The 13,081-nt window shown below is 64.6% G+C and overlaps 1 protein-coding gene across 2 annotated transcripts in view; it reads right to left on the bottom strand.

The window, feature by feature from the left end:
• The window catches only part of LOC136006867 (maestro heat-like repeat-containing protein family member 1), a 56,178-nt gene that overhangs the window by 31,200 nt on the left and 11,897 nt on the right, over positions 1 to 13,081 (bottom strand). For both annotated transcript variants that reach the window (XM_065664907.1, XM_065664906.1), the window contains 15 exons: positions 11,671 to 11,784; positions 10,819 to 10,892; positions 10,502 to 10,621; positions 9,644 to 9,754; positions 8,587 to 8,731; positions 8,458 to 8,498; positions 7,782 to 7,923; positions 7,445 to 7,497; positions 6,512 to 6,619; positions 5,524 to 5,643; positions 4,012 to 4,134; positions 2,873 to 3,019; positions 2,740 to 2,766; positions 693 to 815; positions 221 to 300 (listed from right to left, as the gene is read on the bottom strand). In XM_065664907.1, coding sequence (XP_065520979.1) covers positions 221 to 300; positions 693 to 815; positions 2,740 to 2,766; positions 2,873 to 3,019; positions 4,012 to 4,134; positions 5,524 to 5,643; positions 6,512 to 6,619; positions 7,445 to 7,497; positions 7,782 to 7,923; positions 8,458 to 8,498; positions 8,587 to 8,731; positions 9,644 to 9,754; positions 10,502 to 10,621; positions 10,819 to 10,892; positions 11,671 to 11,784 — 1,528 coding nt within the window. The remainder of the gene's footprint in view (positions 1 to 220; positions 301 to 692; positions 816 to 2,739; positions 2,767 to 2,872; positions 3,020 to 4,011; positions 4,135 to 5,523; positions 5,644 to 6,511; positions 6,620 to 7,444; positions 7,498 to 7,781; positions 7,924 to 8,457; positions 8,499 to 8,586; positions 8,732 to 9,643; positions 9,755 to 10,501; positions 10,622 to 10,818; positions 10,893 to 11,670; positions 11,785 to 13,081) is intronic.

Below are 13,081 nucleotides of genomic sequence, written 5' to 3' on the forward strand. Positions count from 1 at the left end.
ACGTGGATCACCGAGCACTAGGGGAGCACTTTGGGAGCACTTTGGGAGCGCTATGGGAGCACCCTTCACCCAGGGGAGCAGGGAACAAGGGGCAGCCGTTCCAACCAGGTCCAGCACGCCTGGCACTGCCCTGTTAATGCACCCACCATGGGACAGCACCGTCAGACCCCCGGGCTGAGGCTCCATCATTCCCGCAGGGATGGGCGCGCACGAAGGATACACCAGGTAAGTGCAGGTGACCATGGCCCGCTGCCGAACCGGCGTCCGCAGCGTGTCCTGGGGCTCTGCCTTCATGAACTCCTGGTGGGGAGCACAAGGTGACGGTGACGGCCATATCCCGCCCCATCCCATGCCAGGCACGCGGCAGCTTTGCTGTGTGGCTGCCGGGAGCTGGTATCCCGACACTTGGAATGCTGCGCAACCACCCCACGCCTTGGGATGTGCGCCCACAGGGATGCGGCAGCATCGCTGGCAGCAAACCGTGCTGGAAGGGCAGAGCCCCCCCATCAGCTCTGCTGGTCCATGGGGGTCCGTGGCTCCAACAGAGCCCAGCGGACACATGGGGCTGGGGCTCCTCAAGGCAGCCTTCCCTCAGGAGCACAGCTCCGGGCAGGGAGCAGCTCCAGCCGCATGTAGCCCCCCAGTGACGTGGCTCGGGCCCCCCCCCAGCCCACCCGCAGGGCTTCTCTTACCACCATGTGGGCCACGAGCTCGGCCTTGCGGGAGAAGCTGAAGTCCCCACACTTGCCCCCTTTGCAGATGGCCTGGCTGATCATGCAGATGCTCCGGATGAGGCAGAGCTTCAGCGTCAGGTCCTGAGAGCACAACGCAGGGTGAAAACCAGGCTTAAACGCACCCTAACTCAGCCCACCCTCGGGGGGGGCCCTGCATGGAAACCAGAGCCCAGGCTGAGCCTGTGCCCTTGGCCGCGTGAGGGCTCAGCTCCCTGCTCTTCATCCCTGCCCTCACGCTCTCTGGGGGCTGGGGAGCACCAGGACCCCCCCATCCCTGGTTTCATTGGGAGCACCAGGACCCCCCCATCCCTGGTTTCATTGGGAGCACCAGGACCCCCCCATCCCTGGTTTCATTGGGAGCACCAGGACCCCCCCATCCCTGGTGTCACCGGGAGCACCAGGACCCCCCCATCCCTGGTGTCACTGGGAGCACCAGGACCCCCCCCCCATCCCTGGTGTCACTGGGAGCTGGACCCCCCCATCCCTGGTTTCATCGGGAGCACCAGGCCCCCCTTCATCCCTGGTGTCACCGGGAGCACCAGGACCCCCCCCATCCCTGGTGTCACCGGGAGCACCAGGCCCCCCCTCATCCCTGGTGTCACCGGGAGCACCAGGACCCCCCCATCCCTGGTGGCACAGGGAGCACCAGGACCCCCCCATCCCTGGTGCCACAGGGAGCACCAGGACCCCCCCATCCCTGGTGTCACCGGGAGCACCAGGACCCCCCCATCCCTGGTGTCACTGGGAGCACCAGGACCCCCCCATCCCTGGTGTCATCGGGAGCACCAGGACCCCCCCATCCCTGGTACCACAGGGAGCACCAGGCCCCCCCCCCCATCCCTGGTACCACAGGGAGCACCAGGACCCCCCATCCCTGGTGTCACCAGGAGCACCAGGCCCCCCCCCATCCCTGCTGCCACAGGGACCTGGCCACCCCCCAGCAGCACATGGGATGAGGATGCTGCTGCAGGGCTCCCTCCCCACCAAAGCGGCCCCTGAGGACAGAGATGCTCAGGGCAGCTCCAGAGGATGCCAGGAGCAATTCCTCCTGCAGGCTCTGGGGTGCAGGACCGGTGACAGGAGGAGACCTCACCCCCCAAAGTGCTCCCCTCGGCCCTGCGACTCGCAGGGGGCAGGGAAGGGGGGGTCCCAGCTCGGTGCTGGAGATGCAGAAGCTGTTAGTACCAGCGAGCCCCGAAGGAAAAGGCATTAGTGGAGGCCAGCAGAGCCCCTGGCCAGAGCTCAGCCTGGCTAACGGCAATTTCCCTTTCGGCCTTTGGAAAGCTGCATCCCTGTGAGAGCAGAGGTGATTCTGCTCTGCTCTGGGGGCCCCAGCACCAGAGGGACCTGGAGCTGCTGGAGTGGGTCCAGAGGAGGCCATGAGGATGCTGCAGGGGCTGGAGCATCCCTGCTCTGGAGCCAGGCTGAGAGAGCTGGGCTGGGGCAGCCTGGAGAAGAGAAGGCTCCTGAAGGGGAGACCTGAGAGCAGCTCCAGTGCCTAAAGGGGCTGCAGGGAACCTGGAGAGGGGCTTGGGCCAAGGGCCTGTAGGGCCAGGCCAAGGGGAATGGCTTGAACCTGCCCGAGGGGAGACTGAGCTGAGCTCTTAGGCAGAAGCTCTTCCCTGTGAGGGTGCTGAGGCGCTGGCACAGGGTGCCCAGAGAAGCTGTGGCTGCCCCATCCCTGGCAGTGCTCAAGGCCAGGTTGGACACAGGGGCTTGGAGCACCCTGCTCCAGTGGAAGGGGTCCCTGCCCTGGCAGGGGTTGGAGCTGGGGAGCTCCAGGTCCCGTCCCAGAGGACCCGCTCCGTGTTTCTGTTCTCTTCCCCTCTCCTCCCATTTGGGCACTGGTCCTGCACAGAGGACGGGGTCCGGCTGCCCCGGTGCCAGGAGGCAGAGCACTGCTGTGAGCGCAGCACGGGGCTGCCCTCAAGGAAAGGCAGGGCAAGAGGCAGGCAGAGGAGCAGGACAGGGCAGAGAGGAGCTCATTCAGCGCCTCACACTGTACCTTGGTTTCTACTTTAATTCCCAGAACCTGAACAAGTGGAAAGAAGGAGACACGTTAGCACTGGAACGTGAAGCTCCCTGCCCTGGGGCTCTGGGGGTTGAGGGGGGGAAGCCGGGCTGCCCCAGCAGCTCACCTTGGTGTTAAAGTACTGGAAGATGTTCTTCAGGATGTCCGCTTCCATCCTGGAGAGCACCAGCTCCTTGGGCGCGCAGGCGGCCACGTAGCCATAGCACAGGATGAGGGTGCTCTTCATCTTCTCCACGTCGTTGTCGCTGCGGTCCTGCCAGGGCACGGGAGAGCCATGGGGGCACGGCGGCTGCCAAGGTCTCTCCGTGCTGCTCCCGGGGCTGCCGGCACGGCCCGGCGGAGCCAGGGACGTGGTCCCATAGGACAGGGCCCCTCCAAGGCATTGGGGATCTTGGCTTCCCATCCCACAGGCACGGGCCCTGGTTGCCATCGAGGGCTACCGGGGAGAGACCGCAGGGGAGCACGGGAGCCCCAGGAATGGCCAAGTTAACCCTGGCCAGGTTCACCAAGAGGGTGAGTACCAGGTTAACTGCTGGGTAACAGCATCAGGTTAACTGATGGGTAACAGCACCGGGTTAACTGCTGGGTCAGTACCAGGTTAACTGCTGGGTAACAGCACCGGGTTAACTGCTGGGTCAGTACCAGGTTAACTGCTGGGTAACAGCACCAGGTTAACTGCTGGGTCAGCACCAGGTTAACTGCTGGGTCAGTACCAGGTTAACTGCTGGGTCAGTACCAGGTTAACTGCTGGGTAACAGCATCAGGTTAACTGCTGGGTAACAGCACCAGGTTAACTGATGGGTAACAGCACCGGGTTAACTGCTGGGTAACAGCACCGGGTTAACTGCTGGGTCAGCACCAGGTTAACTGCTGGGTAACAGCATCAGGTTAACTGCTGGGTCAGCACCAGGTTAACTGCTGGGTAACAGCATCAGGTTAACTGCTGGGTCAGCACCAGGGTCCGCACAGCACGAATCCTGCCCTCAAACATCCCACCCCATAGACCAGGAATGAAACCCCTGCCTTGGGTCAGGAGCGGAGGAAAGGCTTTGCTGCCACTGCCTGGGGCATGAAACCATCACTGAGGAGCTAAAGCTGAGCAGCCTCCGATGCCAAGAGCAGCTCGAGGGTATCCCAGCTCCATGCCAAGTGCCCGAGGCAGGAAAAGGAACACTCAGCACAGGCTCGACCCAAAGCATCCCGCAGGAGCCTTTAGCTGCGGGTCAGCTCCCCTTGGCCTCTTACCTTGAAGATACTGAAAAGCCCCACGGACTTCTTGAAGACATCGGACCGGACGAACTCCTCCAGCTTGGCCAAGGTCTCCTCCAGGTGGTTTATGGCACATATCCCAAAGCAGGAGGCAAGGCCCTGGCGGAGGCAGAGCAAACACATCAGCAGGAAGCTGCTAAGGCCCAACCCCAGCTGATGCTCCAAGAGCCTGGATCTTGGTTCCATGCCCAGGACCATTGGTTCCATGCCCAGGACCATTGCTTCCATGCCCAGGATCACTGGTTCCATGTCCAGCTGTAGCAATGCCACCACCAGAATCACCCCTGGGGGACTGCAGGAACAACAGAGCTGTCCCTGCCTGGGCAACAGGATGGGACCTGGCTCTAGGGCAGCACAGGAACTATGGGCACAATGCAGCACACAGAGCACAGGAGCTATGGAGCACACCCAGCACGGGAGCTATGAAGCACACCCAGCACAGGAGCTATGGAGCACACCCAGCACTGGAGCTATGGAGCACAACCAGCACAGGAGCTATGGAGCACACCCAGCACAGGAGCTATGGAGCACACAGAGCACAGGAGCTATGGAGCACACCCAGCACAGGAGCTATGGAGCACACCCAGCACGGGAGCTATGGAGCACACCCAGCACAGGAGCTATGGAGCACACCCAGCACAGGAGTTATGGAGCACACCCAGCACAGGAGCTATGGAGCACACCCAGCACAGGAGCTATGGAGCACACCCATCAGCTCCACTGCAGGAGGCAGGAGCTGGTTGAGCTGGAGGGAAGAGCAAAGGGGCTCAGCAGGTCCTGCCTCAGGCTGCAGCCCCAGCAGGTCCCATGCGCGGGGCTGAAACTCCACAAGGAGCTTATTCAGGAGCAGCCCCTGAGCAGAGCCAAGCCAGGGACCATCAGCTCCGGGTTCCAGAGGAACGGGGCTTGGCTGAGCTGGAGGCAGCCAAGGGAGTGGAGCTGGATATGAGGATGGGCAGGAGGAGCTCGAGCCCGACCCCAGCTCCAGGGTGAGGAGCTGGCAGTGAGGGAAGTGCTGCTCCACAAGCAGGAGACCTGAGAGGACATTGGGAATGGCTTGGACCCGCCAGAGGGGAGACTGAGGTGGGATATCAGGAAGCTCTTCCCTGGGAGGGTGCTGAGGCGCTGGCACAGGGTGCCCAGAGGAGCTGGGGCTGCTCCATCCCTGGCAGTGCTCAAGGCCAGGTCGGACACAGGGGTTGGAACCCCCTGCTCCAGTGCAAGGGGTCCCTGCCCGTGGTTGGAGCTCGATGAGCTTTGATGTCCCTCCCAACCCAAACCAGTCTGGGGTTCTATGATTAAGCTGTGGGCACCCCAGCACTGCCCTGGGCAGCCTGGTCCAGTGCTTGCCAGCCCTTCTGGGGAACAAACTGCTCCCAACATCCCACCTATCCCCCTCCTGGCACAGCTCGAGGACAGGGCAGCAGGGCAGCGCCGCTCCGCTGCTCCATCAGGATGAGCCTTGGGATGCGCGGCACAAGTCCTCACCTCCCTTTCTGCCTCCTCGTGGTATCTGGCTGTTTCCAGGAGCTCCTGGAGCTGCTTTTGGACGAGGTCCTTGCTGGTGCAGGCCCCGAGCGTTGTCCCAATGCATTTGTAGAGGAAGTTCTGGAAGAGCAAGAGGAACATCACCATTCCCGAGGGCGCTGGGCCCTGGGCAGGGAGAGCTGCTCCCAGCCAGGCTCCCCCTCCCAGAGCCCTGAGGCAGAGCTGAAGGACAGAGCCCGGCTGCAGCCAGCCGGGATGCTCGGAGCAAGAGGGCAGGAGCTGCACACGGAGTCACAGTCATGGCATCAGCTGGGTTGGGATCAGCTCCAACCACTGCCCAGCACTGCCACGGCCACCACTAACCCCTGGCACGGAGGGCTTCGGCTACACGGGTTTTAGACCGCCCCGGGGGTGGTTACTCCACCACTTCCCTGGTTCCAGCCCTCGACCACCCTTCGGGTGGATGAAGTGTCCCTAAACTCCATCTAAACCTGCCCTGGTGCAGCTTGAGGCCGGTTCCTCTCGTCCCATCCCTTGTTCCTTGGGAGCAGAGCCCAGCCCCTCCTGGCTCCATCCTCCTGTCAGGCACTTGTAGGGAGCGACCAGGTCCCTCCTGAGCCTTCTCTTCTCCATCTGAACCCCCCAGCTCCCTCAGCCCTTCCCCATCCCCGCTGTGCTCCAGGCCCTGCACCAGCCCCATTGCCCTTCTCTGGCCCCGCTCCAGCCCCTCAATGTCTCTCTTGCAGTGAGGGGCCCGGAGCTGAGCACAGGATCCGAGCTGCGGCCTCCCCAGTGCCCGGTGCAGGGGCACAATCCCTGCCCCGGCCCCGCTGCCGCCCTGGGGCTGGTACAGGCAGGAGCTGGTGGACACGGTGGCAATGCCTCTTCCCAGCACCACGCCGTGTGCAGAATGATGCTGCTGGCGAGCCCCAGGGGCTGGACCACCTCCGCCCCTGCTGATGCCAACCCATCACCGGCCTGCTCTCACCTTCTCCGTGGGGAAGCCGTTGTAGCTGCTGAGCTGCCGGCACATCTCCACCACAAACTGGCCAACCCAGGCACTGTCAGCAACGGCCGCCAGCGTCTCCTGCAGGAACTGCGCGAGGAAGAACGTCAGATCCCGGTGTCCCAAAGAGCCGGACCCAGCCCCGCAGGGAAGCAGCACAAGAAATGAATCATGGAATCAACCAGCGTGGAAAAGCCCTTTGAGCTCACCCAGTCCAACCCTTACCCCAGCCCTGCCAAGGCCTCCCCTGCCCCATGGCACTGAGGGGGTGTGAGCACTCGCAGGGCCGGTGCCCGCAGCCCTGCCCTGGGCAGCCCCTTCCAATGCTGAGCACCCTCTGGGGCAGGAACTGTCCCTCAGCTCCATCTGACCCTGCCCTGGGGCAGCTTGAGGCCGGTTCCTCTCGTCCCATCCCTTGGGAGCAGAGCCCAGCCCCTCCGGGCTCCTTTCAGGCAGTTGCAGGGAGCGAAGCTCAGGGATGTGGAGTCAGAGCTGCCCGGAGCAGGCGTCCACCCCAGCAGCCCCCAGCCCGGAGCAGCCCTGCCGGGCCCGGCCGTGCCCCCCTGCTCCAGCAATGAGCCTCTTCCCCCCGGCTCATGGGGGATCTGTGCCGCAGCAGCACCTCCATCAGCACAGGAGCAGCCGGAGCCTGCCCGGTGCCGGTCGCTGCCCCATGGCTCAGTTCAGGCTCTGAACCAAGCGGGGGGACCCCAGGGACCCAGCAGCTCCTGGAGCCGCTGGTCCCGGACAAGTGAGGGCTTGGTTTAACCTGCTCGGACCCTGCGGTGAGGGCAGCGCCATGGCAGGGACCATCCATCACCGCGGCTGCGGTGGCTGAGGCTCCATTCCTGCCCCACGCTGCTCGGAGCTGGGTGCTGCCACCCTCCCAGTGCCACCCCAGCACAGGGACCTTACCAGCAGCAGCTTCTCCTCCCATTCCTTCTGGGACAGGGCCTGCTCCGTGTTCTCTAGGAGGAAGCACATTTAACACACTGGTTGCTCATCCTCATCGCACACGGCACGGGCAGCCCCTTCCCCAAACGTGTGCGGCCTCTGCTTGGCACGGCAGGGGCAGCCCCTTGTGACACAGCAGCATTCCCGGCAGGAAGGACGGCACCAGGGTGTTAAAGCAGGAATCAGCACCTCCAAGAGCTGGGATGCACCCAGGGCCAGCAGGCAGGGGGGGGCTGCACCCCCTGAGCACCCAGGCACAGGCCGGGGATGGTGCCCCCGAGCAGAGGCTCCTTCCCACCTTCGATGTGCTCCACCAGGACGGGGACCCTCTTGCTCCAGAGCGGGCCCAGCGAGGGGTGGACGCTGCCGTGCAGGACGTGGAGCAGGCGCAGGGCGGCCGCCCCCCGGCAGGCGCCTGCGTGGGGCTGCGAGGACACAACCTGGGGGGATGCGATGGGACAAAGGCTCAGAGCAGGGAGGGGGGAACGAAACACAGGGAAGGGGACCGGGAACCGGGGGGGGGGCACGGGATGGGTTGGGATGAAGGGAGCTGAAAGCTCCTCCAGCTCCAGCCCCTGCCACTGGAGCAGGGGGCTCCGAGCTCCATCCAACCTGGCCTCGAGCACTGCCAGGGATGGGGCAGCCCCAGCCTCTGCCTTCAACCCCTTCCAGCTTCCCAGCACCCTCAAAGTGAAGAGTTTCTTCCCTATATCCAACCTAAATCCTCCTGTTTCAGTCTGAACCCATCACCCCTTGGCCTGCCCCTACAGCCCCTGATGAAGAGGGGCAGTCCCTGATGAAGAGAGCGTGTATGGAAGGCAGAGCCCCCAAAGCAAGCACCCGCATCCCTGCTGTCCCTCCCTGCAGCCCCCGAGGCTCCTCCCGGTCCATGTGGGACCAGGGATGGATGGCTCTCACTGCCGAGAAGGACCTCGCGCCCAGGATAAGGAACGGCTCCGCCTGCAGCCGCTCACCAGCAGCCGCGTTGTCAGAGCGTAGGGCGAGGGCAGGTTTGCTGCAAAGAGAAGGGAAAAGGCATCAGAAGGCCCCTGGCACCGGGCAGGATGTGACCACCCCTGCGTGGACGCATCCCAGACGCTGACCGTTCCCCTCGTAGCGGATCAGGGAAGCGTTTTCCCCCTCCTCTTCCTTCTTCATGGCCAGGTACATGAGGCTCCTGCAGAGCGGGGTCAGGGCGTTGGTGAACTGGATGGGGGTGACAAACTCCAGCAGGTACGGCCACAGCACCTGAGGGGACAACCAGGGCAATGGGGCACCCACGGACACGCAGCAAGAGCCCGGCGGTGCCAGGGAGACCCTGCACTGGGGAATGGGACCGAGAGGGAGAGCAGCAGGAGATGGGGGGGGGTTCAAGGGGCTTCTGGTGAGGGGGGAATCTCTGAGCCCCCTTCTCGAGTGCTGCTCTGCAAGGGGAGGACTCCACAGCCTGGGCTCAGCTCCAGCAGCGCCGGAGCTCCGGCCCCAGCCGGTTCCCTTCCATTGAACCCCGGAACGGGTTGGGTTGAAGGGAGCTTAAAGCTCATGGAGCTCCAACCACGGGCAGGGACCCCTTCCCCTGGAGCAGGGGGCTCCGAGCCCCTGTGTCCAACCTGGCCTTGAGCACTGCCAGGGATGGGGCAGCCCCAGCTTCTCCCTTCAACCCATTCCAGCGTCCCAGCACCCTCATGGGGATGAACTCCCCAAGATCCCATCTAACTGCCCTCTTCCAGCCGGAGCCATTCCTCCTCATCCCATCTGGTCCCAAGTCCCTCTCCAGGCTCCCCGCAGCCCCTTCAGGCACTGGAGCTGCTCTCAGGTCTCCCCTTCAGGAGCCTTCTCCTCTCCAGGCTGCCCCAGCCCAGCTCTCCCAGCCCAGCTCCACACCAGACGTGCTCCATCCCTTGGACCATTCCCGTGTTCCTCTTCTGGTCCTGCTCCAAGAGCTCCACATCCATCCTGAGCTGAGGACCTCCAGCACGGCCATGCTCCAGCCTCAGAGCAGCTCACGGGGATGGGACACACAGGTCCTTGGGAACAGCACTTCCCAACCCCAACCCCTGCCCTGCTCCCCATGGGATGGGGACGGTGACAGCACCACTCTCCCTGTCCCCCCGTGGCCCTGGGGCCAGCCCCGAGGTGTCAAGGACTGAGCAGACTCACGTTGTTCATCCTGTCCACAGTGGTGCTGAGGAGGAAGAGGGTGTTGATGCTGATGCTCTGGACGCTGTCACTGGTGAGGTCCTCGGTATCCGGCGCCTGCTTCTTGGGCTGCTGGAGGAGAGAGAAAGCCGAGGTCAATGCGGGCGCTGCCGCAGGGCTGGGAGCAGCTCTGGCGAGGCCCGGGACTCTCAGGGGGTTATGGATGGCAACAGCACACGATGGAACGGGCGCATTCCGGAGGGCCCATCTCCAGCACGTGCTCCACGGAGCTCCCGCAGCCCAGCCCATGGCCCTGCTCCTCCTTGGGGGAAACCACTTGGGATGAGCCCAAAGGGGCTCTGGTTGTGCCCATGCGGCTGCGGTCCTCACGGACAAGTGGGGCTGGAGGGAGCCAAACGCCCCACTTCAGGGAGTTACCTGCACTGGAGGGCAGCAGCTCGACCCAGCCTGGTTACATGGAGGGCACGGAGCCGGCAGGAGGTGGGGGTCTGGGCAGTGCAGCCCCCCCAGCCCTGGCCGGCATCCTTCGGATGCAGGGATGCAGCTATCCCAATGGCAGCTCTCCTGGTCCTAAGGTTTCTCCCAGCTCCCCCTTGCTCTAGAGGCAGGAACTCACCACCCTCATGGGGAAGAACTCCCCAAGACCCCATCACCTCTTCCCTCTTCCTCCCCATCCCATCCCTGCCTCCCTTGGCCCAAGCCCCTCTCCAGGCTCCCTGCAGCCCCTTCAGGCCCTGGAGCTGCTCTCAGGTCTCCCCTTCAGGACCCTTCCCTTCTCCAGGGCCTCCCCCGGCCTCGCTCCATGTCCTGCCCCATCCCGGCTTCCTCCCGGAGCCCCCCCCCCACCAGTGCACGCACCCCCTCCGAGGCCAGGGCGCACTGCCGGACCAGGAACTCCACCATGGCCTCGCCGCCGGGCTGCTCCAGGTATCCGTGATGGGCCATGGCACTGATCACCTGCACCACGGCTCGCTTCACCTGCGCGGCAACAGTGCCCGTGAGCCGGCGAGCTCACCCTCGCCTTGGCCACGGGGACGTCACGGAGGCTCCTACCCACACCTCCAGCAGCACCCAGGCACTGAGGGGCAAAGGGACCAGAGCGGAGCCCACGGCCACAGCACCCATGGGTGCATCCGGCACGGATGGAACAGGAGGCTGCGAGGGGCTCGGCTCACCTTGTTGCTGCTGTCTTGCAGGGGGAGCTTCATAGACGAAAGAATGAAGGGCTTTTTGATCTCCATCTGGGAGGCTGCGAAGAAACGAGAGAGTGGAGAGGAGCGACCGGGGTGCTCCTCGGGCTGGGGGCAAAGGTGGAGCTGGGGAGGCCCTGGGCCAACAGCACCAGGGGGACCTGGAGCGAGTCCGGATGAGGCCATGGGGCTGGAGCGGCTCTGCCCTGGGGCCAGGCTGGGAGAGCTGGGGGGGGGCAGCCTGGGGAAGGGAAGGGTCCTGAAGGGGAGACCTGAGAGCAGCTCCAGGGCCTGAAGGGGCTGCAGGGAGCCTGGAGAGGGGCTTGGGCCAAGGGAGGCAGGGATGGGATGGGGAGGAAGAGGGCAGTTAGATGGGATCTTGGGAAGTTCATCCCCATGAGGGTGCTGGGGCCCTGGCAGGGGGTGAAGGGAGAAGTTGGGGATGCTCCATCCCTGGCAGTGCTCGAGGCCAGGTTGGACACAGGGGCTCGGAGCCGCCTGCTCCAGTGGAAGGGGTCCCTGCCCGTGGTTGGAGCCGGAGGAGCTTTCAGCTCCCTTCATCCCACCCCATGCCTCTGGAGCTCAGTGAAGACAGGTTCTGAAGCCCAGCACCTCTTGAGCTGCCAAGGACAGAGCTGCTGCTCCCAACACTCCCCCTCCCCTGCAGGGAGGGCTTTGTCCCTGACCCCTTCCGAGCCGGACTGTTCCCCCCGCCCCACTCCCAGCCCCATGAGGGAACGAGGGGCTCACGGAGCAGGATGCATCAGAGGGAGGGGAAGCCCCCCCCGGTGCCGCCGTGCGCTGGGTACCGCTGGCGCTGCAGCGGGCAGGACTCACGGGCGCTGTTGATGATCTGCCTCATGATGAGCAGGGTCCCCACGCGGGTCCTCTCATTGCTGCTCTCCAGCTTCGGGAGGAGAAAGGCCAGGACACGGTCAGGGAACGAGCAGGCTGCAGGAGGGGACAGCAGCAGCAGGGACACGTCAGCCGGGATGCACTCAAGTGTGGGATGCAGGCACAGGAACCCCGACGTGGAGACACCCCGGGGGTCCGTGCATGCCGTGGGGCTGCGTGGCTGGAGTGGGGCCAGAGAAGGGCAATGGGGCTGGTGCAGGGCCTGGAGCACAGCGGGGATGGGGAAGGGCTGAGGGAGCTGGGGGGTTCAGATGGAGAAGAGAAGGCTCCGGGGGGACCTGATGGCTCCCTACAAGTGCCTGACAGGAGGATGGAGCCAGGAGGGGCTGGGCTCTGCTCCCAAGGAACAAGGGATGGGACAAGAGGAACCGGCCTCAAGCTGCCCCAGGGCAGGTTTAGATGGAGCTGAGGGACAATTCCTGCCCCAGAGGGTGCTCAGCATTGGAAGGGGCTGCCCAGGGCAGGGCTGCGGGCACCGGCCCTGCGAGTGCTCACACCCCCTCAGTGCCATGGGGCAGGGGTGGCCTTGGCAGGGCTGGGGTAAGGGTTGGACTGGATGAGCTTAAAGGGCTTTTCCCCCGGCTGACCCCATGGTTCCACACTCAGCACCAGCCCATGGGTGCTGAGGCCAGCACCAGGGCACTGCTCTCGGCCTGGAGAGGAGCCGGCCCCGCGCTTTGCCCCGGTGCTTCCAGCACAATTCCCCCGGGAGCCGCAGGATAAAACCGGTCCTGCAAGAAGGGCCCTGGACAAAGCAGGGGGAATGTTAAAAATAAACCCGTCTGGGGGGGGGGAAAGTGGAGCAGCACCCGGGGGCATTGCGAGGGGATGGGAGGGAGGCAGGAGCAGCCTGGAGGTGCTGCAGGAGCGGGCAGAGGATGCGAGGTTCGGGCTTGGGGTGCTGGGGAAGGAGAGGATCCCCAGGACCCGGCGCGGACCCCCCCCACCGTGTGCTGGGGGCACCCAGAGCGGGAGCAGCGGCACAGGGTAGGGGGGATCGTGCCCCTCTGCTGCTGAAGGGGAGACCTGAGAGCAGCTCCAGGGCCTGAAGGGGCTGCAGGGAGCCTGGAGAGGGGCTTGGGCCAAGGGAGGCAGGGATGGGATGGGGAGGAAGAGGGAAGAGGTGATGGGATCTTGGGGAGTTCTTCCCCATGAGGGTGCTGGGGCACTGGCAGGGGGTGAAGGGAGAAGTTGGGGATGCTCCATCCCTGGCAGTGCTTGAGGCCAGGTTGGACCCAGGGGCTCGGAGCCCCCTGCTCCAGTGGAAGGGGTCCCTGCCAATGGTTGGAGCTGGGGGGAGCTTTAAGCTCCCTTCATCCCACCCCATTCCACG

The sequence above is a fragment of the Lathamus discolor genome, unplaced genomic scaffold (assembly GCF_037157495.1).
Source record: "Lathamus discolor isolate bLatDis1 unplaced genomic scaffold, bLatDis1.hap1 Scaffold_76, whole genome shotgun sequence".
Taxonomy (NCBI): domain Eukaryota; kingdom Metazoa; phylum Chordata; class Aves; order Psittaciformes; family Psittacidae; genus Lathamus; species Lathamus discolor.